Source organism: Ambystoma mexicanum, chromosome 1q, assembly GCF_040938575.1.
Source record: "Ambystoma mexicanum isolate Mex_15411 chromosome 1q, UKY_AmexF1_1, whole genome shotgun sequence".
NCBI lineage: Eukaryota > Metazoa > Chordata > Amphibia > Caudata > Ambystomatidae > Ambystoma > Ambystoma mexicanum.
In genome coordinates, this window is record NC_090922.1 from 207,211,826 (window position 1) to 207,237,640 (window position 25,815).

Below are 25,815 nucleotides of genomic sequence, written 5' to 3' on the forward strand. Positions count from 1 at the left end.
AATGTTAAACAAAGATACCTATAAAGAGATGGGGAGGAAAGAGGATTCCACTGTAAAGGTAAAACACAGAGAACAGAGTTCCAAAAGTCAGAGCAAATGAGAATGAATGAGGGGTAAAGGCTCCCCTCATTCGGGATAGAAAGAAAAAGCTCCAGAAGTCCAGACAAAGTGCTGGGGTTATCCCTGGGAGAGGGGGGTGAAGCATAAAAATGATAAATATTGCTAACACACATCAATCAGAGATGCTCCACAACTGCTACTCCATGAAAAGGGCCTGGGGGAAAGACACCAATCACACAGAACGATCCCTGGCACCATCTGAACTCCACTGGGGACTCCACAATCACTTGCCAGCCACATTGGCGGGAACAGAGAGCCTATACCAGCTGTGATCTTTAAGCTGATTTTAAAAATTGCCGCCTGCAGCACCGCTCCCCTCTGCTAACTCTATGAATCTAAACTGCAGCCTCAAAAGGACACATTCAACCTCAGGAATCTGTGTTGAATCAGAAAACTCATGCAAGCGCTGCGACGGGAGTGCAAGCATTTTGTGATAAGCAGTGACAAAATTACAACATCTTTATAAAACACTGCTGGCGCTTAAACTGGCCCCTAAATTACACTGAAAATGTAATGTGGCTAATTATAGTTTCTTGGCCAAAAGGATTAGAGTGCACAGTCAGCAGACCAACTCTGGAGCTAGGAAGAGGGAGTCTTTGGCTTATGCCGTATGATTGTATAACTAAGATCTTGCCCTAAATGCTACTAGTGGGTAATTCAAAGGCAAGAATTTAACACTGAAGATATATTTGCGGAAAGAGTTTTTGACTTGTGACCACTAGCATTGTATTTCTTCAACTCCTGCTTTTGGGGTTCATATCCCCCTGTGTTTTCACACAGTTAATGGTAGATCTAAACAATTGCAGATACGGCACATGGCACTGGAGCTACTTCCAGCTCCAAATATTCTGTTGTGGTAGAGTGCACTGTCATATTTCTTGACCCAAAAGAGGTGGCTGAAAGTTAAAAGGGCATGATCAGAAAGCTATTTCCCACAATTATCTTGTCGGATTGACTTTGTGATTCAGAACCTGCACTTCTTGCTACAGCCTATTTGTACCACAATAAAGAATTCTGTTAGCTTGCAGCATTGGCCATTAGTTTTCAATCCATAATGGGCATAATATAGGGAAGGAAATGGTGAGGCTCAACTGGTGTATACTATCACTAATCTGCCAGACCGGACAACTCCTAAAAGGAGGCCCCTCCTAATGATTGATGGTAACACGGACCTCCATGAGTTGTCATTTTTAAAAATGTAAGTATCTCCACATGAAAACCAAAAACAATAAAACCCAGAGCAGGTAGTGGGAGAACCCAACTAAAAACATAGCAGTTGGAGTTTCCATTCATGTTTCAGGTGGCTACAGGCATGCACTTCTGTAGTGACGCAGATGAGCTAAAACTGCTCAGAGGAATTTCTAACAGTTCTATCATTCACATTTGTTTTATTTCATAGTCTTCCTAAGTAGCATTGGAGTGGCCAGATATGGGTACCAAGCTACACCTCGGAGTGGACACCCATAAAGGCTGATGTTGGGTTTCTTGTGGTCTCATGCAGAGGATGTGCATAGCAGTTTGGGGCAGATGGTCTCTTTTTGGGTGGAGAGAATACTAATCTGTATTTTGTTTTTCCCCTAATCCCAGGGGTTATGTGAATATGGTATTTATAATGCGCCAATACGCAAGTGTGCCACAAGACAGAGGGAAGAGAAAGGAAGGACAAGGCAAACGATCCTACTAGGCCTTGTGCCTTTCGGATCGTGCAAGTGCAACAAAGAAGAGCAGGAGAAGGGGGAATTGTAAGGGAGAGGATAGGGGGAAGTGCGATCAGGGTAGCATGGCTCGGAGTGAGTTCAGCCAGGGCAGCGCAGCTCTGGGTAAGTGCAAGGAGGCAGGAGAGGCTGTAGGGGATTACAGTTGCAGCCCATAAGTGTGTGATAGGCCAGGAGCCAGTGCAAAGGAAGACTGGTTGTAGAGGAGCCTGGTACACCGTGAGAGTCTGAGGGAACTAAGAAACCAGTCGGCGCAGCACGCAGTTAAGTTAGCAAGGGAGCGAGAGAGAGCAGGCAGAGGCGAAAAGGAGGGTCTTGAGCTGCTTCCGGAACTTCAGATAGCCTGGCTCAAGTCTGAGAGGGCCAGGAAGGCGGTTCCAGAGGGGGGCACCGTCAGAGGAGAGAGATCTACCCCCACTCTCTGCCTGGAGAAGCAGCTGACCCTTCCAAGAGTTGGAGGTAGCTATGCGAAGGGCTCTAGAAGGAAGGTAATTTGAGAGATACGGTCCCTAGGCTTGAGGTCTAGGATAAGTCTGTCCTGTTGTGGATTTGTTGCAAGTAGGGAAGAGCAGAGGCTGGCAGATTGAGAAAGAGGCTGTTGCAGTAATCCAGCCTGGAGAAAACCAGGGTTCTGGAGACAGTGAGCTTCTGGGGGGAAAGTGAGAAAAAGTATAATACCTCTGAGGTTATTGTTGAATTAAAGCTTTCCATTGATGATTAGTAGTTTGACTTCCCATTGAGGAACACCTGTGTTTTAGCTGAAATGAAGTCCAAAGACTAAATTATGTTGTATTGAAATGTAGAGTCCAACATGTCAAGAATGTTCAGTACTCATCAACCTATCTAGTGGACTTGTAGTGGGTGTAATGAAGATCAATAATTGGTCCGTATAGACATTCTTCTTGTCGCTCCCTCCTGCTTAGGAAATGTTTATTCCTTTGTATTTAATAGTTCTCAATCGACAGCAAAACTTCCGAGGAGTAAGAGGTGGCAGTCGGGGGGCAAATCAGTGAAATATGGTTTAGATCCTTGAGGGTGGGCAGAGCAGCATGAGTGCACCAACCAAGAAAACTAATGGTGGTGGCTGTTTTTGTTGAAAATAAATCAATGGTACACTATTTCAAATAAAACGGAAGCAACATTTTCTAAGTTACCAATGGATCTTGTCAGCTGGAAAATGACAGTAAAAAATGTGATGGATTTTCACACGTGCTAGCTCTTCTCTTTATTTTTCTATATGTACATTTCATGTCTTTGCTGACATTTCCTGACGTCCTCTTTTGCCAGTGGAAGATCGCAACTTCGCCCTGTTCAATTACGTGAATGAGCAGAATAACGAGACAGAGAGGCTTCTGGACCAGATTGCTGAGGTGAGCCAGGGCTTTGTGTTCAATGCATTCAGGGCAGGTGTGCCCCGATATGAATCCTACCATTAAGAGTTTGCCTCTCTTCTCATTGTTATTAGGGGTCTTCGAGAGGCCTAGCTAGCCGAGTTGTTGCAAACTATCCTCTGCTGATCGTCCGTACTGTAGACATTGGGCCTCATTACGAGTCCGGCGGTAACCGAGGCGGTAAAACCGCCTGGTTACCGCCGGACTGGTATTACCATTCTGCCTCCGTGACTCCTGGAAATACCAGGGCATTACGATCCTGGTGTCCCGGGAATTCCCGAGGCGGAATTTGGTAAATCCCCATTCCCATTGAGTCCCATAGGACTCAATGGGAATGGGGAAGTGGAAACACCGGCAGACCTGGCGGGAACATCACCTCCCACCTGCAGGACTCTGGATCGGGTGGTCCGGAATTAACAGTGGTGGCGGGTTTACTGCCACTGTTAATTCCGGACCGCCCGACCTATAATGAGGCCCATTCTGTCTATATGTTCTGATTGATTTGGGTGTAGTTTTTAAAGTTACAAAACTACACAGTGTTTATTAAATTTCAAGTCATCATTGTTTTTACATAGCCAACACACACTCTGGCTTTAACAGATTTTCGATTTTTCACAATGTTTATTGTACTTTATGTAAAAGCGCTATACATAATACAGGCTAGATGCCAACTCAACCCTCGCTCCAGAACTAGCACCATAGCCAACACACTTTCTAGGGGTATCGATGTGACTACGATTTCTGAAATTCCTGATGTGAAAGCATTCTGTTGCAAGAGCTACATTACATACACACTCCCAAATTACCTCTATACATCTTCATTGAAATGCATTATAATGAAAGGAAGTGCCTTCTGATGAAATCCATACATCCCTCCCTATGGAAGGAATGTGCTGCATAAAACATTCTCTAGATATTCACATCGTCCTGGGTCTCCCTCCCATGTTATATCCCTTGCTAAGATCACCTACTACGCTAATACACTCTTTCCATTTTGCAGCTTGTGTTCAGTGCTGTAATTCTGTGGCAGCGTCATAAACTGTTTTTGTGCGCTCCACACTTATCATCCACTGTATGCAATTTCTTCCAATTGTCTCCCCACCCTCCATGTAACCAGTCAGTGTGCACAGGAGCCTATTATGAACTTTGTGGTAATTTTGACAGGGGCTGCTGCCTACTTTGCTTTTGCACACTAGAACATCTCTCTTCACCACTTTGCATGATTTTCTTTGAATTCGCTGTATGGTCTAACTTAAAAAGCAAAGCTTGCTGTGCTCCTGAAAGTTTCCACCTTACCAACAAAAGATGTTGGGCCTAGTTATCAGTATGGTAGTAAGTGGGGAAAAAAAGGTGGCAACAGAATTAATGCTTCTTTTCGGTCTTCCTAATTCTTCATTTGTAAACATATACGTTGTAATACCACCTTCGTATGCATAACGGTATTACTGTCAGAAAATGCCAGTAATGAGCTGGCAGCATTACCATCAGCAGTAATGCCTCCATTCCCAAATGAAGTTAAAATCACCATCTACAAAAGCTTGCTCCATCCTATTGCCTTTCGCATTGCAACATCATTCCTCATTGGTGTCTCGTTAGCTGCAGTAATCCCAGCAAAAGGCGTTGTTCACCCGTGTTCATATTCGTGACTCATCCCCGGTGATATTTATGACCAAGTCTGTCACGTCTGGCCTGCTCTTCCCCAGAGTTCCTTCAGCTGTGTTGGCTTCCTGCTGAACCGTTCGCCATCTTGAGGTTTGGCACCTGCTCTGAGTGGAGGGCTACTGGCAAGTCTGAGGAAGGATTACTTTCACTTTCTTTCCAGTCCTACTGGTATTCCACTGCACAACTATGTCCCAACCCTTCCTGTCTGCATGGCACGTTCTTGAGAGAAGAGATGGTCCAGGCCCATGCGCCTTCCTGGTGCAGCTTGTTAGCTTGTGAGGGAGTGTTTTGGTAATGAGGACGGGGTCAGTAAAGTCTGACATCTATCAGTTCCTGTGCAGTATAGAGTGCAAAGCCTGACATCTAATACTGCCAAACTTGTCGTGAGGCTCATTAAATCCTTTCTAGGCATTCACTCATCATGTCACTTCTTGAACGTTTTTTAAATCCAAGCCCTACATTCCATCAGGATTAGATTTGATGCAGATTAAAGTCTGAGTATTAAATCCATTAGTAGGTGGATAACCTAATCTTCTTTTGACCTGTCATATACCTCATACTTGTAGTAGCAAAACCCATACTACTGTCTTTGCAATGTCAAGTTTTGCATCCTAAAAACATTATTCAACCCGTAATGACCTGGAGTGTCCAATCACTGAGGAGGTTAAGTGGGATATTCAATATCTTCCTGACTGGAAGGCCCCAGGCCCTGGTGGCTTTAGGGTGCTGTTGTATAAAGCGTATAAAGTAAAACTTGTGACCTAACTTGTCTGTGTTTAACTCTTTTTTTTTAGAGACAGGCTTGGTAACAGGATCTATGGGAGCGTCCTTTAACCACATTTATCCTGAAACCTGAGAAGGAACCTACCGAATGCGACTCGTATCAACCAGTTGCCCTGCCTATTACAGATGTGAAAATGTACACGAAAATACTGTCCTTTAGGTTGATGTGGATCCTCCCCTCCATAGTTGATCCGGGTCAGACCAGATTTATAATAGATTGCAAGACATTAGGCGAGTCATCAATGTCATTTAGTTTGAATGATGAAACAAGACACACTTGACGCAAACAAGGCATTTGAACTGGTCAACTGGGTGTTCATACACTTAACACTCCAAGCTTTCTGGTTTGGATCAAATTTTATTAGGATAATCATGGTGTTTTATATACTCCTACGTCCCGTCCCCTTTCCTCCATACTGCATGGGCATCCCTCGCTAGGTACGGAAGACGGAATCTTTTTCATCAAAAAACCTTCTTCCCCATTAAATTTAAAGGTGCATGGGGCGTGGCCCTGGAGCATTCACTCCCCTGACTCAACCCACCGGCTCCACGCCTCATTCCCCTTTTTTTCCACGTCGACGGGAACGGACTGCTTTCACCAGCACTCCTGGGTTTGGCTTCAGCCTTGTAATTCCACACACTCTTCCCCAGATACTGTCTTCTGTTTTTTGGTCTTAATCAGGTACTCGGTCCTCTGGAGCCATGCTCCTCCCAGGCGCATGTCGACGTCAGCAAACTAGAGCAGGTGTGCAGCCTGCAAAAGGCTCTTCCCAACGTACGACCCCCATGCTCTTTGCCTCCGCTGCCTTGGCCCTGATCACTGCTGGAAGGGTCGTACCGCGTGTGACACGCTTACACTGCGCTCTCTGAAGAACAGGTTAGCAGTGGAGGGAGCTCTTTGAGAAGTTGCCTTGTCATACACATGTCAATGCCCATGGTAGGGCCGCTTTTTTTCCATCACACCCCACGAGTGCGACTCCTTCACAAGGAAACGCCCGAGCGGGAAGGACCGTTCAGGTTTTCGCACCGGCACAGGTACCGAGGCTGATTCAGCTACCGGCAGAGCGGTCGCTAGATCCTTCCGGAGACAATGCAGAGGGACTGCAAGGTTCTTTTACTGGGTGTCCACCCGAGGGGATCCGCCCTAGTACCGGACAAATGTCTGAGGGGGCGCCTGTACGCAGCACTACCAGCGGCACAGCCGAGGGCAATACGCCTACCAGGCTTCGTCCTGAGGTGCAGGGTAGGCCTCAAGCGCCACCGCCAAGAGTCCTGGAGGAGGCTGGGCCCAGCGAGGCAAGCACCACAACACTGGCATGTGGCATGCAGCCCAACAAAATGGCCACCGCAACCAGACAAAATGGCTGCTTGTCCGATACCGCCCCCTGATGCGGAGCAGGTGGGAGAACGAGTTTCAAGGTGGGACTGGTCTTCACCAGGTACGTGGCCTACAGCTTATCCTTCAGTGTTACAGGGCAGATTTACCCTGCAACCAGCATGGCAGAGTACGCACAGGCCCCAGCAGCTACATTCAATAACACCTACGACCCCACCTGCCTGTGAGGACAGGTTTTTTGATAAGTTCCTCACACTCATGAGGTCTCCTCAGGTGGGGCTATCCTTGGGGATGTGATCACGGACATGCTCCCTCCGGTCCCACCGCCGGCGCCCATAGTCATTCCTCCTATGGCTCCAGCGCCTCAGGCCCCCGCGCAAACCCTGCTGCCCATGCCGGGTCCTTCGATTCCGGCTCCTCTGCCTCCCACAGTTCAGGCGGTTCCACACCAGCAGCCACCGGCTCCAAGCACTCCTCCACCTGCGCCGGACCAGCCGGACATCCTATTGGACACTGATGAGGAGGAGGAGGACCCGACACGCTATCCTCAGTCAAGGCCTTTCACAAAAAGCTCTCAGGTTTGGCCGATTATTTGGGGCTTCCACAACCCTAGATGGAACAACCAGAGGCGGGGGTCCTGGCCGAGGTCCTCACTCTAAGCTCTGTGGCTGGAACGGGTAATCAGATGCAGAAGGACGTTGTCGCCTTGGCCAAAAAGAGATGGCTGAAACCCCATTCGGCCCAGCCTATCAATCGGCGCCTCAACGCCAAGTACAGGCAGTTGGAGGGGGATCTACTCTTGCTGTCAGCACATCCTCAACCACATCGGTGATCAATGCAGCATCACTCTATACCAAGCCTCGGTCGTCCTCGGCCACCTCGTCTTTGGCACTTTTAGGCAAGGAGGAGAAGATCTTGGAGGCGCATGGAAAGAAGGTCTATTCCAACGCCTCACAGCACCTTTGTCAATCTAACACAGATGCCATGCTGGCAGCCGTTAATCAGAGGCTTTGGCGGGAAATAGCAGACTTCTTTCCAGAACGTCCGGTGCAGAGCCAGGCACGTTTTGAGGCGAGCTGGAAGAAGCAAACTTGAAGGCCCAGGATATCATGGAGTCCACCCTGGCGCACAAAGGCACCTCATGGCATGCCATGCCATCTGCATCGCCACGTTAATGAGTGCCTGACTATGGGCTAGCAAGTTCAACCCGGACGTCCAGGAACGAATATTGGACTTTCCATTCGAGGGTGGCAACCTCTTTCATTCCACCACCGATGTGGAGCTTGATGAGAAGTCCTATCCTCACAAAGTCCACGTCTAAGACCTACACCCAGCCGCATCAGTGCTTGGACAAAGGGCGGGTCTTTGGCAGGTTCTGGGGCTTCCAGGAACGGAGGTCGAGACAGCCGGACCTTTCTCTGAGTCAGCACCGGCGTAAGCAGCAGAAGGGGAGAGCAAGGGCTTCTTTCAGTCCCCCTCCTCTGCCCCACCCTCAGAGAGAAAGAAGGCATAACGCGCCCCTTCGGATCCACGTGTCTCAGCTGGAGGGCAGGCTTGCCCTTCATGCACAGTTTTGGCATCAGAGGTTTGCGGACCCCTGGATTCTATCCATAGTATCCACGGGTTACCGCCTGCCGGTTCCTCCCCCTCCTCCACTCCCACAGATTTGGCAGCCTCATCAGTCCCTTCTACTGTTCAGGATCATGGGCTTCCATTTCCAATACAAGGTTCTACCCTTTGGCCTCGACTCAGCCCCCAGGGTCTTTACCAGACTGATGAATGCAGTGGCAACCCTCCTCAGGGCCCAAGGTCACCATGTCTACCCGTACCTGGAGGACTGGCTCGTCAGGGCGAGATCCCCAGAGGTGGTCTAGCACACCTCCTCCACCCTCATGAACACACTCCACGGACTGGGATTTTCCATCAATCTCAAGAAGTCACCGCTGCAGCCTACAGACTTTCCTGGGCCTCATCTGGGACACAAGCTCAGAGTTTTTCCCTCAGAGGACACAATCACAGCCATCAAGAGGGCCACAGGTCATTTTCTCAGCAGAGAGGTGACCTCAGCTTGGTGGTAGCAGCATCTCTTGGATATCCTGGCAGCGTTCCTACTGGCAGTACCTCACACGAGGCTCAAAATGAGGAGATTGCAGCTGCACTTTGCAGCCTCATGGAATCCGGAGCGGGGCTCCCGAACAGAGCTTGTCAGCATTCCTCCCTTTCGAATGGATTGTGTCCTCCCACGTATTCCTCATCTTGTGATAAATCGTTATCTCCAGCTTCGCTGCTTCGGAAAAAAAAATTCTCGGCAGAGGGCGCTGTGCTCGAGGTCGTGGCGTCGATTGTCCCTCGACGTACTCCGTACTCTGTCGACGTCACCGATGGTATAAATACCTCGAGCCGCGCCTGTTGCTTCAGTTCCGTTTTTCCGATCGCTTCGCTATCGAGAACGGCGCGCTTCTATTTTCTGTGAAGAAAATGTCGTCATCTTCGACACCCAGGACTGGGTTTTAAAAAGTGTGCAGATTGTGGATCTAAGATGTTGATCACCGATCCCCACCGGATTTGTCTCTGGTGTCTCGGTTCCAGTCACCGAACCGACGACTGCGGGTCCTGCCAATCGATGACCGAAAAAGCTCTTCGTGAGAGGAGAGGTAAACTGTCAGTGGGGAGGGAGGCTTCAAAAAAGGTTTTGTCTAAAAGACATAAGAAAACGACTGATTCTAAGGAATCGGATCGACGTAGGCACTCAAAGAGACCTTGATCTAGGAGTAGATCGAGACACTCTTCGTCGTCATCGAAGTAAATGAGAGGAGACCTAGATCTCCCTCATCATCATCTTCTTCAGAGTCGACCGAAGAAATTCGTTGTCCGACTAAATCGGATTCTCCCAGTAAGTGGGAAGAATTCCACAAAAAGATGGAGGTTTTCGAGAATGTGGCCCCGACCCCCTTGAAAGACCCACGAAAAAGCCATACCCGTAAAGTCGCTCCATTGGATGACAAAGGGAAGTCCAAGGCTAACATGGCTAAGACCAGTAGCGTCGAGGAATCCAAAAAACCTCGAGTCGACGTAAAACCGTCGAAGACTCTTCGAGAGTCGAGCACATCTCCAGTGCCGTATAAGAAACGCAAGTCGTCGAAGACTTCGACAATTTCGTCGACGTCGATAAATTCGACGCCAAAGCCAGATGCGTCATCGACGCCATTATCGAATTCATCTTCGAAAACTTCGAAGACTTTCGAAGACAACCTAGACTTTGAGAGATTTACAATTTTCTTCGAAGCAGATGGAAGAGGAAGAAAGGAGATTCACTCCTTTACCCAGATCAGATTTTTTCAAATCTATGTCAGCAATCTATGAAGAGTCTGCTTCAGAAGAAGACGATGTTTCTCCTTTGGGAGTTATTTATGGTACAAGACAAGTTCCCGAAGAACTCATTGACCAGGAATCTAGAATGAGAGACCTGAGTGATACTCTACATTCTGCCAGTGGAGTTGACACATCCCCAGAATTAGTTCGCCAAACCTGATCCTGCAGAACATGCAGATGCTGGGTACAGGGGTCTTATGACCAGAGTAGTTGAATATATAGGTTGGGGTAATACTTCACCCATTTCTGAACAAGATGACATGACTGATATAATCGTCAAGGGACCTCAGAAAGATCCTGTTCTCCCTTTTCACAGGGCCCTTCAAAGGACTGTAGAGAAAAACTGGGAGAAACCAGAAACTATTGCTGCTGCAGACAGCACTTTTCCAAGAAAATATAGACCAGCTGGAACGGATCCTGAATAAACAATCCGACTCCAGAGAGTTTAGTCATTCAGGCAGCATCTACTTCAAAACAAACTGCTTATCCAACTATTCCTCCAGATAGAGAGGACAAGAAAATTGATGCCTGGGCACGTAAAGTTTTCACGTCAGGCAGTATGGCACTCAAGTCGGCAAATGTCACCTGTACCCTAGCCAGGTTTACTCATACCCTGTGGGAATGTATTTCGGCGGCGAGGAAAGGGAAGGCTTCCTGAATATAGTCAAAGACGGGAAGGAGGCAATGGGGGAATGTCTCAAGTCTGGACTGGATACTGCGGATAGCATCAGCAGATCCATGGCTGCAAGCGTTGTGCTACGCAGATTTGCGTGGTTGAGGAAGTTGGGATTTGCACCGGACGTGCAATCTAGACTCCTCAACATGCCCTTTGATGGCTCGAGGCTCTTTGGCAGAAAGGCTGATGAAAGCCTAGGAAAACTTCAGACCTCGAAAGCGGCAGCTAAATCACTTAGCGCCTCTTTGCGCCAGCCTCTAAAACCCTATTCCGGCTCATCTTCCTGGAGGGGTCGTTCTTTTCGCTACTACTCTTCTTTTGGTAGAGGAAGAGGACAGGCTTCTCAAAGGGGCAAAAGAAACTTCCCTCGTGGGGCACGAGGAAGAGGTGCAAAATCAGCCTCAAGAGCGGCATCTGTATCCTCAGCCACTCCTGCAGCCGCCTCCAAATCCCTCTGAGACCATGTTACACAAAACACCAGTGGGAGGCAGGATCTCTCAGCATCTGAAGGAATGGCAGGGCATTACCTCAGATGCTTGGGCACTGGAAACAGTAGCCCAAGGTTACTGCCTCCCCTTCCAAAAAAGGCATCAGAATCATCCACCGGGAGTCAACTCTGTCAAAATTCCGGATCCGCTCCTGTTGCAGGAAATTTTAACCCTGCTAGAGAAAGGTGCCATAGAACCGGTACCTGTAGCGGAGAGGAACAGGGGTTGGTACTCCCCATATTTTCTCATCCCAAAAAAGGACGGAGGACTGAGACCCATCTTGGACTTGAGAAACTTGAACAAGTTCCTCAGGAAGGACAAGTTCAAGATGGTGACTCTCAGATCCTTCAGGCTCTCCAACTCCAAGATTGGTTGGTATCATTTGACCTTCAGGATGCTTACTTTCATGTGCCAATCCACCCAAAGCGCAGAAAGTACCTGAGGTTCGCGAATGGCAATTTTCATTATCAGTTTCGAGTTCTGCCATTCGGGTTGACCTCCGCCCCGAGGGTTTTCACCAAACTGTTGGCGGTTGTGGCAGCAAGTCTCAGGAGAGGAGGTATTCACAGATATCCCTACCTGGACGACTGGTTGATCAGAGCAAGTTCGCCAGAACAAGCTCAAGAACATCTTTCGATCACCTGCCACTTCCTCCCTCAATTTCAAGAAGTCCCACATGATACCATCCCAGAAACTCCAATTTATCGGAGCAGTCTTGGACACTTCATCGGGAAAAGCCTCGCCTCTCGAAGTGAGAGCTCTCCACATCCAGCAGATGGTAACAAAGTTTCAGAATGCCCAACATCTACCGGCCTTCGATTTTCTCAGGTTGCTCGGCCTCATGGCATCCTGCATTTTCCTAGTACCAGAGGCCAGGTTGAGAATGAGATCCCTTCAGTAGGGTCTCAGAACTCAGTGGTCCCAGTTCTCAGGGAATATGTCGGATCTTCTGCAAGTCCCGAGCACAGTTGCTCAGGATCTTCTATGGTGGGCTTGCAACGACAACATTCTCAGGGGAGAGTCCTTTTGGCAACCATGGCCGGAGATAACGGTAGTGACGGACGCCTCACTCACGGGGTGGGGAGCACACACCAACGATCTGACAATCAACGGTCGTTGGTCTCCATCGGAGTCCAAACAACATATCAACCTGTTGGAGCTGAGGGCAATCAGACTAGCTCTGAAGGCCTTTCTGCCCTCTGTACAGGGAAAGAATGTCCTGATAATGACGGACAATACAGTGGCCATGTACTATCTCAACAAGAGAGGAGGTGTAGGGTCACTGCCACTGTGCAGAGAAGCAATGCAGCTCTGGTTCTGGGCAATACGAGAAGGAATCTCTGTCGGCAATTCACCTAGTCGGAGAGAAGAACACGGCGGCAGACGCTCTGAGCAGGCAGAGCACGGTCTCTTACGAGTGGGAGCTGGCTCAAGAAGTCCTTCTGGAGATCTTTGCCCTTTGGGGAACCCCTCAAGTGGATCTGTTTGCCACCGCAATCAACCGGAAGTGCGATCAGTACTGCTCAAGGGAATTTCCTCAAAGAGGAGCTCTGGGAGACGCATTCGTAGTGGAGTGGAAGTTTCCACTGCTGTACGCGTTTCCCCGTGATTCCTCAAGTAATCAGGAGGTTGAGAAAGTTCAGGAAAACCATGATCCTAATTGCCCCGGATTGGGCCAGGAGAACGTGGTACCCGGACCTTCTAGACATGTCCATCTGCCCTCCAATACGTCTTCCGCAAAGAGAGGATCTTCTCACGCAAGAAGAAGGTCGGGTTCCCCATCCAGAGGTCAAGACACTCAACCTTCACGCATGGTTTCTGAGAGGTTTAGATACAAGGATTTGGATCTTCCGGATGACATAATGGAAATCTTGCTTTCGGCCAGAAGACCAGCAACAAAGTCTTTGTACCAATGTCGCTGGAATAGGTTTCAATAGGTAACTGGTGCAAAGACAAGGATGTGGACCCTTTTCAGTGTGGCACCCCAATGGTGCTTTCTTTCCTGTTACATCTAGCCAATCTGGGGCTCCAGATAGGAACAATCAAAGGATACCTTGCTGCGCTGTCCATTTTCAAGCGCTCCTCGGAAGATGTTTCATATTTCAAAATACCATTAATAATTCAATTCTTAAAGGGGCTTACTAATGCATACCCTCCAATACCTTTTCATGTACCAACTTGGGACTTAAATTTAGTATTAAAATTCTTGACTTGCATACCCTTTGAGCCTCTGCCCTCATGTCCATTGAGGCTTTTGACTCTAAAAACTGTCCTCCTTGTGGCCCTATCATCAGCCCGCAGGGTTAGCGAACTTCAGGCTCTCTCATGTAAACCACCATATACTATTTTTTATAAGGATAAGGTAGTCCTTAAAGTTAAACCTTCGTTCTTGCCAAAAGTAGTCTCGGACTTCCATTTGTCACAAAAAATAGTACTACCAACTTTTTATCCTCCTCCTCATCTGGGCAAGGAAGAGGAGAGATTACACAGACTAGATCCCAAGAGGGCTCTGAGTTTTTACATCTCAAGGATGGCTAAATTGAGACAAGATGACCAACTATTTGTGGGTTATACTGGTCATAAATTAGGCTTATCTGTAACAAAACAGACCATTTCCCGCTGGATCATATTAGCCATAGTTGAATGCTACAGATTAGCGGGAAAAGAACCACCAGATGGGCTTCGTGCCCATTCTACAAGGGGAATGGCTACTTCTGCGGCTCTAAAGAGGGGAGTCCCGGCAGCAGATATTTGTGCAGCTGCAACCTGGAAAACCATGCATACTTTTGTTAAACATTATTGTTTGGATACTGCCTCTTCTAACGAGGGTTTATTTGCAAGGGCAGTTCTGCATTCTGTCCACGAAAACTGAAATTAGTATTCCCACCTCCAAAAATTGATACTGCTATGGGAGCCTATCACAAGATGAGGAATACGTGGGAGGACACAATCCATTCGAAGAACAAGTTACTTACCAACTGTAACGTTCTTTCGACTGGATGTTCCTCCCATGTATTCCTCATCGACCCTCCCATCCTACCCCACAGTACAGTTTACTTTTTCTTCACTTTCCTCTCACGAAGAATGTATCGGTCATCGGACACGCCTGGGTGTTCCTCCTACATATATATATATATATACATATATCATTGAAAAAACAGAACTGAAGCAACGGGTGCGGCTCGAGGTATTTATACCATCGGTGACGTTGACAGAGTACGGAGTACGTCGAGGGACAATCGACGCCACGACCTCGAGCACAGCGCCCTCTGCCAAGAATTTTTTTTTTCCGAAGTAGCAAAGCTGGAGATAACTATTTATCACAAGATGAGGAATACGTGGGAGGAACATCCAGTCGAAAGAACGTTACAGTTGATAAGTAACTTGTTCTTCTACACCAGGACCTTGTCTGGTGGAGCACGGACTGCAACTTGCGGACAGGTAGGCCCTTTTGGCAAGCAGCACCGCAACTGACCATCACATATTTCTCCTTGGAAGGCTGGGAGGCTACCTTGGACAACCACAGCATCCATGGAGTCTGGTCCTTCGAGGTGCAGGAGGCCCATATCAATTGGCTAGAGCTGAAAGCTATCTGGCTCGCTCTCAAAGCCTTTCTGCCGCTTATCAGTGGCAAGATGATCCTCATTCAAACAGACAATTCCACCAGCATCTATTACATCAACAAGCAGTATGGCACCAGCCCGCCCCCCTCCCCCCGTGCAGCCTAGCTGTCAACATTTACTTGAACACAATCCACCTGCCGGGGCAGTCAAACCTGGAGGCGGACAGGCTCCGCAGACTGGGAGCGGACAATTACAAATGGCAATTGAACAATCGGGTCCTTCAGGGGATTTTCAGCAGATGGGAGCAGCCCCAGGTGGATCTTTTCACCCCCTGGTACAACAAGAAATGCCCTCAGTTCACGCCTTGGCAGGGACAGGGCCTTGGCTCCCTGGGCGACGCCTTACAGTTACAGTGGAACAGCATGAATGTATACGCATTTCCTCCCACTCCCCTGGTGCACAGGGTGATCTGCAAGAAAAGAGAATCGTGTCACCTCAACATCATTCTGCTCATTGGTGGCCTGCAAGACAATGGTTCTCGGAGCTGCTCAACCTCTCAGACCAGCCTCCCATTCACCTCCCATTTGGCCCGGCCGATCTTCTATCACAGCAGGGAGGCAGGGTCATCCACCCCGCTTTGTAGAAGTTGGCCCTCACAGCGTGGTTCCTGAGCAGGTCACACTAAAGCATCTGCGTCTGTCACAGGCTAACCTAGGCATCATACAGGGCACTAGGAGGGATGCTACTAGGAGCCAGTACAAAAGCAAATGGACTAGGTTTTTGCCACCGGGCAACATCAAAGAAAGTTAACCCGCTAACTTGCATGTTGGACGGTATGCTATCCTTCTCTGCACACCTTGCACACTCAGGAGTGAAAATAGACACAGGTCGTACCTATCTGGCGGCCATCGGAGCCTACCGTAACTCAGATGAGGAAGTTTTCTCATCCTCCAATCTGGTGGGCCTCAGCAGGCTCTACCCGCCTATCCAGAAACGTAGTGGTGGGTGCTCTGGAGCACAAACCTTTTGAACCAATGGCGTCCACGGACATCAGACTAGTCGCCATTAAAACAGCTCTCTTGGTGCACGTAGGGTTAGCGAAATCCAGGCGCTGGTGGCTTCAGCACCTTACACTACTTTTCAGAGATAAGGTGGTCCTGAGAACGCGTCCCACGTTCTTACCTAAAGTAGTCTCTGCATTCCACTTAAATGAGGATAGTCTTACCTTCTTTCTTTGCAGAACCTAATAGCTATGCTCAGAGAGTCTTGCACTGTCTAGATGTCAGGCGCACTCTGAAATTCTGTCTGGACAGGACCAAGAGCTTCCGCAAGTCGGAGGGGGGGTCAAGGCCGGGGTATCAGGCGTCTAAGGCCTTATTAGCAAGGTGGATGGTTTCACCCATCAAGGAGGCCTATGAGGGGCAGCACAAACCTCTTCCAGCGAACATGCGTGCCCACGCTATCAGAGCGAAGGCCATGGCACTCACATTCCAGAGACATGTCCCGTAGCAGGTCATCAGCAGGGCGGGCTCGTGGGCCACTCCTTCAGCCTTCTGTAAGCACTTCTGTTTGGATGCCGGCTCTAGGTCAGATGTGGCTTTCGGACAGGCAGTATTAAGGAACTTGTTTTCTTAAGGAAGGTCACCTCTCCACCCTGGGGCTACATTCAGTTGTAAATGCCCATGCAGTATGGACAAAAGGGCACGGGTTGTAGAAGTAATTAGGTTGAATTTCTTCTTTGTAGATAGCTGTGCTTTTTAGCAGGGTGTCTTTATTAGCTGTAGAGGGGTTGTTTTTCCAAATGGTTTCACATTTCTTTTTTGCCTATCTTAAGTCTTTGAGTTTAGGGGTGAACCATGTGTTCAGGTGAGCAGTAGGTTTACTTTTGCGAATTTTGAGAGGTGCAATGGAGTCTAACACTGTGGTGATGGTTTTGTTTTAAAGCTCCACTAAATCCACTGGATCAGAAGTAGTAGGTGAGGGTTTAAGCAGAGGTTGGAGGAAAGGCATAAGGTTATCTACCAAGATGTTTTTCTTACTTCTGGTTGGAATAGGGGGAGCAATAGCATTCTTCCTAATAGGATATATGCAATCTTGCAGAGTGAATGTGGCAAGAGATGTTATGTTAAAAAGTTTTTTGTACTGCGCCAGTCACCAACTTAGGGTTCTAACAACTCTATGGCTTGTCTGAGAGGTGACAACTTGTGTCCTTGCCAGGGGGTACCTGGACCTTGGTCTGCCCAGAATTAAAAAAGGGTAATGCTAGCAAAGGAAGGTTAAGTGGGAGCAGGACTAGACTTCAGAGAGTCATTGCAAAAAGCTCGGGACCATCGTGTAGGGGTAGAGTTTGATTGCTTGTTACCCGTGTGGTATCCGAGCAGAAATGATCAGGCCAAACTGGTAAATGGCAGAAAGGCAATGTCAGCAATGTAAATAAATACTTAAACTTTACATTTGAGCTAGTGCAAGATAAATGGCTTCGGTTATGTGGTTGGACCTGGGAGTGGAACGTCAACCCTCTAATATGGCCATTGGTGATTTGATGCTCTTTAGATAGTACTTCAACTGAACAGATGTTGAACTTGACGATTGTGAACAGCTATTGGGGCCTAAGGAAATACTCCAGAGTCGTCCTTTTAGTCACACACTGGCCATCAGAAGACATCTGTACTGACTTTTTCAAATGTTCCTAGTAATAAAAATCATATCTTCACAAGGGATCTTAGGTGTGTGATATCTGTTAGGGAAGTTCCCTTTTAAGCCCATAGCTCGCTGTGATTTGAAGCTTCAGAATGGAAGACCTTTTCTATTTCTCCATACACCTTTTCCTAGGGACAAAATTGTGGAATGCACGCATCACATCTTTTATTCCAAAGGTTCCCTTAGGGTTGCTTATCATCCACGAGCACCCCATTGATGTATGCCTTTCCTAGACTCACTATCTGAGTTGGTAAAGTATTACACAAGACTAACACACAACTACAGTGAAGAGAGATGTCACTTTTTGCCTTGACCAGGGTTGAGAGAGCCAACACGTTTTGGTCCCTTATGGTATCATGCTCCTTCAATGAAAGCCAAATCACCGTTTGGGGCCTTTTCAGACTGTTGCTATTAGAGAGAGTTGAAGCAAAGTCATATTGACTTTTCTTTAAGCACTCTGCAGTAAGGTTGGGCGCACGTCCACCCAGCCTTACCCACAGCTTGAACTGAATCCAGGCCTCTCGATTAAGTATTCCCTCAGAATGCCATGGCACTCACTGGTCGATCAAAACAACACCCAAATCTGACAGCAGGTTCAGGTGGGTGGGGTTCTATTTGATGGGGCAATCGTAGCCAAAGACCTCCTAGCGAAGTTCAGTGTGGTGGCAGAGGTTCACAGCCCTATGCAAAGTTTGCTTTTTCTTTCTCTTTGTGGTTTGTGTTCGGCTGTAAGAGTACAGGAGTGTACAAAGCAGGCCCACTGCTTGCATTTTGGTGGATTATGGAGGTCTTTTGTGACAGTGTATTAGATTCTAGTGCTTTTTGATCCCTTTTGGGTTTTTTGTGTGCTTATTAGTTCCCCTTAGTCATCTTCGTTTTTCTTTATTTTACCTCATAAATGTTTTTAAAACAAAATATTTGTCCTTTTACCTGTTCCTTTTTCACTTGTGCCACTCCAAAAGTTTTTTTTTTAAACAAAACAAAAAAACCTTTGTATTCCTAATCCATCTCATATCATTAACCTTTACAGCTACAAGAAGATGTGGAGTGTTGCGCACTGAATAAAATCTCCACCTACCTCCAAATAATTCTAAGACTTTTTCTATGCAAGCAATACATATTTTGTTTAGCCACAAAAAGATAATACGCTCAGTTACATCCAATTAATGCATTCTCCTACCTCTAAATATTTAATATACTTTTTTATGCAAGCAGCAAGTATTTCCTCTCACCACAAAAGCTGTAAGGAACGCATGGTGGCAACAGTAAAGACAGACCCAAGTGATCACAGTTCAAGGATGTTTATTAAACTGTATGCATCTAAGATGGGAGCATGTGTCGACCATCAAATGAAAATAAGGCAGTCCTTATGGCGTTGTGTCCAAATAAAGGGGCCTAAAGGAAGAAAACATATTGCCAATTCCTTATGCTAAATACAAAAGAGTGTAGGATAGGGTTTCAATAAAGAAAGAAGTGTTGACAAATAATATGTCAGGATGCGGTAAGCAAGGGTTAAGGTGGGATCTTGGAGCACAGCACACAGTCAAGCTTTCCCAGCACGAGTCGACAGTTCTGTTTTCAGCTATCCGGAGCCTCGATGGCCGAGTCTTTTACTTCCAAAGTCTCTTGCCTTCGAGGGTCGAAAAAACAACAAACAAAATAAGTTTAGTTCCATGTGTTTGTCTGGTGATTCTCTCAACCAGGGTCCCCCTTTTCAGGGCGCTGACCCTTCTCAATTCTCAGCCTCCCTCTGCCGGATTGACTATGGTTCTTGGTTAGGGTCATTATGGTTCACCCCTGAGTCCCCCTATTCTGGGCGCTGACCCCGTTTTCCTTGTGAGGTTGGGTGATAGTTTTCACCCCCATGGATCTCCCTCTCCCGGGCTTGGATCCCAAAACAATTCTTCTCTATCAGGGCCTTCAGTGGTTGCTTCTCCTGGTTCCGAGGGCCTTATAGGTTTTAAAAAGAACCCCAAACAAGTTCTTTTTGGATTGAGCTTGAGGTGATAGTTCCACCCCTGGGTCCCGAGTTGGCACGCGCGTGGTGCCGATTCCCTCTGCAGCTGGCTTTCGCCTTTTACAAATTACAATTTTACAATTTACAGTTCTTCGGACTTTCTTCAAATGGCCTCTTTGCGACTTTCATGCAACACAGTTTGTTTCTTATCGGCTTTCCCTTGGACTCACTGGCTGTGATGAACCACTTGCTTTTCCTTGTATCTAGAGTCAAAGCTGGTACCACAGTAGCAGGAGTTTCCCTCACTTCTGCTTATTAGCGTAGGCATGCTCTGTGTATTGTCTGCATCTGCTGCAAACACACTTGGGCTATTGTCCTCGGTCTTACGATTCCATCAGCGGAAGGTTCGCGGGTCTGCGTCGAAAAGGGCAGGGAATTAAGTTATAGGGAATTACAACCCTTGTGTCAAAGAGGGTTGGTGACCTTATAAGGAGGAGATTTATAAGAATGTTCGGGATTGTTATTGTGCAAGGAACAGAGGGGATTGTGGGAACGGTAGTGTTTAGTCCAAGTAGAGTGGGTGTTTGGGACAGCATAACCAGAGGGACGTGGAGAAGAATGGTGGGGACTATTGGCATGGGTAACAGGAAAGCAGCGATTCTGAGCAAGATGGCTTCTGAATGTGACAGGGTTTAGAATCCTAGGGGATTGGTTCTATAAAGAGGGGTCAGTGAATTTGGGTAAGAGATTCAATAGGAGGAAGGGGCAGATGTGGTGTGGTGCAGCCCATAAATGTCTCAGGGATCGCACTCTCCTCTTCTTGTCTGGTTTACATACTGTGTTTCACCAGGGGCATTCCCCCGAGCATAACCCGGGCTCCCTTACCTAGGTGATCCTCCATAGCTCGTCCACCACCCGGGTTGGGAACTGAGAGCGCCAATCCTTCCCTGGCCACCCGAATAAGGGAGTTTCAAGTTCTTGCTGGGAGAATAACCCCAGGTTTCACACACAGCACACTCCATTCCAGCCACTGAATGTACTCTCCTTCCTGCAAAGAATTGTAAGGCTATTTCTACATAACCAGCAAGTATTGTCGCTGACAGAAAAACAATGCATACTCACTCAATGCCACTGAATATCATCTCATCCCTATTGTCCACACAAACAACACACATTTTCCCTCTCCAAATAGATGAAGCACTGAGTTACAGCCACTAATGCAATCTCCTGCCTAGCACCAGATAATCCTGTGATGTTTCTCTCCCTCTGACAAGAAATGGCACGTGTTTATTTGATGTGAAGTGGTCCCTGGGATTCTCTCCTCTATAGTACTTACATGGCACAACCACTTACAGTGACTGAAATTCAATCTCCTTTTCCCTACCAAGAAACTTATGACTATATCTACGCAGGCAACATGTATTTTATTTGTCCACAAAATTACAAGAACACTCTCCTGCCGCCAAAAAATTACAATAGTTTTATTGGGCAAGCAAAAAGTATTTTCTCTCATCACAAAAAGACAGCACACCAAGATAAAGCCACTAACGTAGTCTCCTACCTGCCTCCAAACAATTTTGTAATGTTCTTCTCCCCACTCTGACAAGAAACCACATGTGCATTTATAGCATGCAAGGTTGTCACTCGGATTCATTTTTCATCCCTAGTACTAAAAGTGCACACTCGCTCAGTCACTGAATATAATCTCATGTCTACCAAATGTTAAACACTTTTTCTGTGCAACTAGTGTTTTCCCTGGCCACAAAGCATGACAGACTGTTACAGCTTCTAAAAACATTCTTCTACCTCCAAAGAATTTTAAAGCTTTTTCTATGGAAGCAACACGTATTTTGTCTGGCCACAAAAAGGAGTGCCACTCTGTGTCAGACACTGAATGAACTCTCACACCTGCCTCCAAGCAATTCTGGGATGTTCTTCTCCTCACTCTGATGAATAATGTCACATATGTTTGTCATTTAAGGTGCTTACTGGGATGTATCAACAGTAGTCACAAAATGATGGCCAATCCTATTTCATTCTTCTTCCTCTACTAAATACTATTTACATTGTCTACCTTCATCTCAAGTAAGGCCTATTTTAATAGTCCAGCTCTCGTGTAACTCCTATTCTCGTCCCTCTCCTTCAACTAAAGCCAATTGCCTCAACTGCTCTATCAACCCTCTGCCTTTGCCTAACAAAACTGATACTGAAATTGAACTGTTCATGCCTATTTATACTATTTCAGCATGGCCCACCACCTGAAACATTTTGTCCAAATCGCTGATAATGTTCAGAGCAGCTTGTTTCGGAATAAACGCGACTATTAGTTTAGCCTTTTAGTCAGAGTAATACTTGCCACCTTCCATCTCAAGAGATCACTTTCACAGGCTCCAGTCGAACTACGAGTTTGGTATGGCCTTTCAGGAACTCAAGAACACATGTATCCATGTTGTGCTTTGCTATCAAACAGTGGCTTGATGATTTCAGCATAGTCTAGGCTTGATGGCTTCATGCATTCCAGCAGTTCCTTGTGCTCCATTGAAGATGAGGCTTCAGCTGCACCTCTCTGTGTGGAACCAGGAGTCAGGGCAGCCAATTGGATAAGATCTCTGTTTCATCAGAATTCATTTCGGACCTGGACTGGTGGTACAGCAGCCGCAACCTTCAGATGGGGGTTGCTTTTCAGGATCCTCCCTTCAAATGCTTACTGGTGTTCAGTTCCTCACTAACCGAAAGAAGAGGGGCACTCTTGGTCATCTCAAGATCCATACCCTCTGGTATGAGGAGGAATATTCATCTCCCATAAAAGCTCTGGAACTCGCTAAATTCAGAGCCCTCAAGTGAAGATCAGCAACTTTCCATCAATTTTCTATTTCAACTAGAAGGTGGAGACCAGATATCATCCCCTCTCCTGGGGCCATCCATCTAGTGGGGAAGTGAATGAAGAGGCAGACAGACTCAACTGCCTGTCCCATTCCAGCCACAAGTGGTAGCTCAAGTGATTGGTTGCCTAAATGCTCTTTCAGTGCTGGGGAATCCTGAAAGTTGACCTGTTTGCTACAGAACATAATTGAAAGTGCCATAGGTACACACCTCGGATAGGTCAAAAGAATCACTTTATAAGGAGACTACCTGCACATTCAGTGGAATCACATAACTCCCCATGCCGTTCTTCCTAATTTAAAAGATATTGGGCACATACCAGCTAGAATTGTTTGTTAATTTTAATAGATACCCAGTGGCAGATGAAAAGCTCGTTCTCAAACTTGCTGCGCCTGTTGCCAGGGCGGCCCTTAGTCTCTCCTGCAAGTACCAGATCTTCTGTAACAAGGGGGAGGCCTGTACTTTCACATATCCCCTTAATCATTGAAATTAGCAGGCTAGTTCCTAAACTGACCTACCATGGCAACTAGCTTTGTCAGAGGGAAACTTGATTATTCTGCAAGCTGCTAAGAAACAATAAACTGTGCGGTAGTAGAAGAGCAAATGGACCAGTTTCTTCCACTGGATTCTTCAAAGGGGCTTGCAACCCTTTCTTTTTCTTTAGATGATGTTCTCTTTTATCTATCTTAGCAGAATCTGGCGTTAAGGTAGATTCCTTCAGCTCTTATCCAGCGGCCACAGGGTCTTAAAGAAACTCTTTGCATGAAACTCTTTCATCATGCTTGTTTCCACAGCTAACCCAATGTTAGAGGCATTTGGAGTGTCTTCTGTGCTTGTGTCCTCGAGTGAAAAGATCCCATACCTCCTGGGATGCAAATGTGGCTTTGGTGCATGTATCCCCACAAACCATTTGAGCTTCTGGCATCCATTGATATTAAGCTAGTTACATGGAAGACAGCTTTATTTGGTGGCTATCACTTTCGCCTGAAGGATTAGTGAGAATCGGACACACAGCCTCAGAACTTTACAAAGCTTTTCACATGGACAAGATTGTTTTAAGGACTCAGTCTTTCTTTTTGCCTAGGGTGATTAAAGCATTCCAGATTAATGAGGATGTAGTTTGCCCCACATTTCTTACATGTCAAACAATGGGAGAAAGGACTTTACACTGTCTAGATGTCAGGAGGGCTCTGAAATGTTATCTTCATTATACAAAATAAATCAGGAATCTCATTATGTTTGGGGATCAGAATCCAGGCTTGCTGGCTTCTATAGCTTGGTAGATTGCAGCTTGTATTGTTGTGTCTTACAGGTGTCAAATCTCCCCTAAGTGTCTTCACAACCACCCATCCAGTCAGAGTCAAGGCTACGGCTGATGCCTTTCAAAGAAATGTACCTTGGGACGTCATTAGCAAAGACTCCACTTTGGCTTCGCCATCAGCATTCTGTAAACACAACTGCAAGTACACTAGCTCTAGAGTGGACATAATTTGGTCGGTCAGTCCTTCAGAACCCATTGGATAGGAAACTAGGTCTCCCTCCCTTTGGTTTAGACCCTGCCCAATCTTCCCGTAGGTATGGTGGAACGTGGATGGCATGTAGGAAAAGGTTACTTACCATAGTGACAGCTTTGCCCCTAGTGCATAGTCTCCTTTCCTACATATGCTACACCTTCGACCCCCTAAAAAGGTTTGTTAGTTTCGTCTGACATGCGGTTGGTTAGGACTGATTGGTGTTGCCTGTTAGTGGATCAGTGAGTCTCACTAAGCCCACACTGCCGTGCACTACTGCTCTGCAAATTTAAAGGAAAGTGACATATTTTTCTATGAGCATTGTTCCGGTTCTGTCCCCTTCGGATGTACTCCAATAAGAATGGAGGAAAGGGGAGTATGATTTAGGAGTGCAGTGTTTACTCTGGTAAATAACCTTTTTCCTTTTAGGCATTTTGGGTTTTGACCAAATAGGTTTGTCCAGGCTTACTCTGCAGACACAGCTTGATTTCAAAATAAATAATTCACAGCTGGTAATTCAAAGCCTATATTGTGCCAATGCTATTGTCTTCTCCTTGGTAAAATGGTCCCACGAAACTGGAAATAAAAGAGAGCCAGGAGGCTGTGATAGCACATTTCAGTTATATTTTTGGGAGATTAGGTGAGTGAATGTCAGTGATGTTACATTAAGAATTCTTTCCTTTTATGGAGATCTATACACTTAAAATGTCATCAGTAAATGGTTGTCATCACACACAAGATGGAAGTTTTAGGGGTCAATAATGCGAGGCAGACAACTGCTTGGGTTTTTTATCCAAATTAAACATTTTATTGAAGGTAAAAGTGCAAATTAATCCTCACTAAACCTACTCTATCAGGGAAAGTCTAAGGGCTAAGGGAGGTACTCCTAGCATCAACAAAACTGGCCCTCACACTAAACAACAAACAATTCAAAGTAAAACATAAACAATATAAATGAGTGAATAAACAACAACCAGTGGTTTGGATGACCTTCACCTGTTGTGGATAGATCCCTTCCCTAGGATTGCTCAGTCAATTTCTCCCAAATGTTCAAAAAGTAAAGTCTTGAACCAGTTCTTGTAAGTTCCAAATTAAATAAAATTGCACCAAACACAAATCCACTAGTAGTAGTTTGTTTCTGTTGAAAAGCTCCCCTTCCAATTCTAGCCTATAAAACAGCACCAATGACAATCCTGAATATTCTCCTTCCAGTATTGGGTTGCCACAGTTCAGTGGATAAAGAAAACAACTTCTGCTTCAACAACTTCCTTTGTACTTCTGAACTCTGCAGTGTCTTTGGTATAATTGTCAGGATGCTTCTTCTTAGAGTGTTGCTTTCCTCTTGACAACCCCCTTCTACTACTGCTACTGTGGGAACGAACAGGCTTCTTTGTTCCACAGTATACCACTACTTCAACCAGCTTTAGAGTAAGATACACTGACAGTATTATACACAACCACAGTTCTGGTAGTTCTCCTTCAACGTGATTCTTTAGATTTGGAAGGTGTTTTAAAGACAATACTCTTCGACCTCCACAGGTAGTCAAGGCACTCTTCTTTCCTAGTCTATAGGAAAGGGGCAGCCTCTTTGCCTCTTCTGTCCGTCTTCTTAAAAGCTCCCAGCTTATTCACACCTTCATGGTTCTAGGAGATACCCT

The 25,815-nt window shown here is 46.6% G+C and overlaps 1 protein-coding gene across 1 annotated transcript in view; it reads left to right on the forward strand.

The window, feature by feature from the left end:
* ODAD1 (outer dynein arm docking complex subunit 1) overlaps nucleotides 1–25,815 on the forward strand; it is a 361,856-nt gene that overhangs the window by 260,665 nt on the left and 75,376 nt on the right. Inside the window, exon 10 of the mRNA XM_069637358.1 lies at nucleotides 3,123–3,205. Coding sequence (XP_069493459.1) covers nucleotides 3,123–3,205 — 83 coding nt within the window. The remainder of the gene's footprint in view (nucleotides 1–3,122; nucleotides 3,206–25,815) is intronic.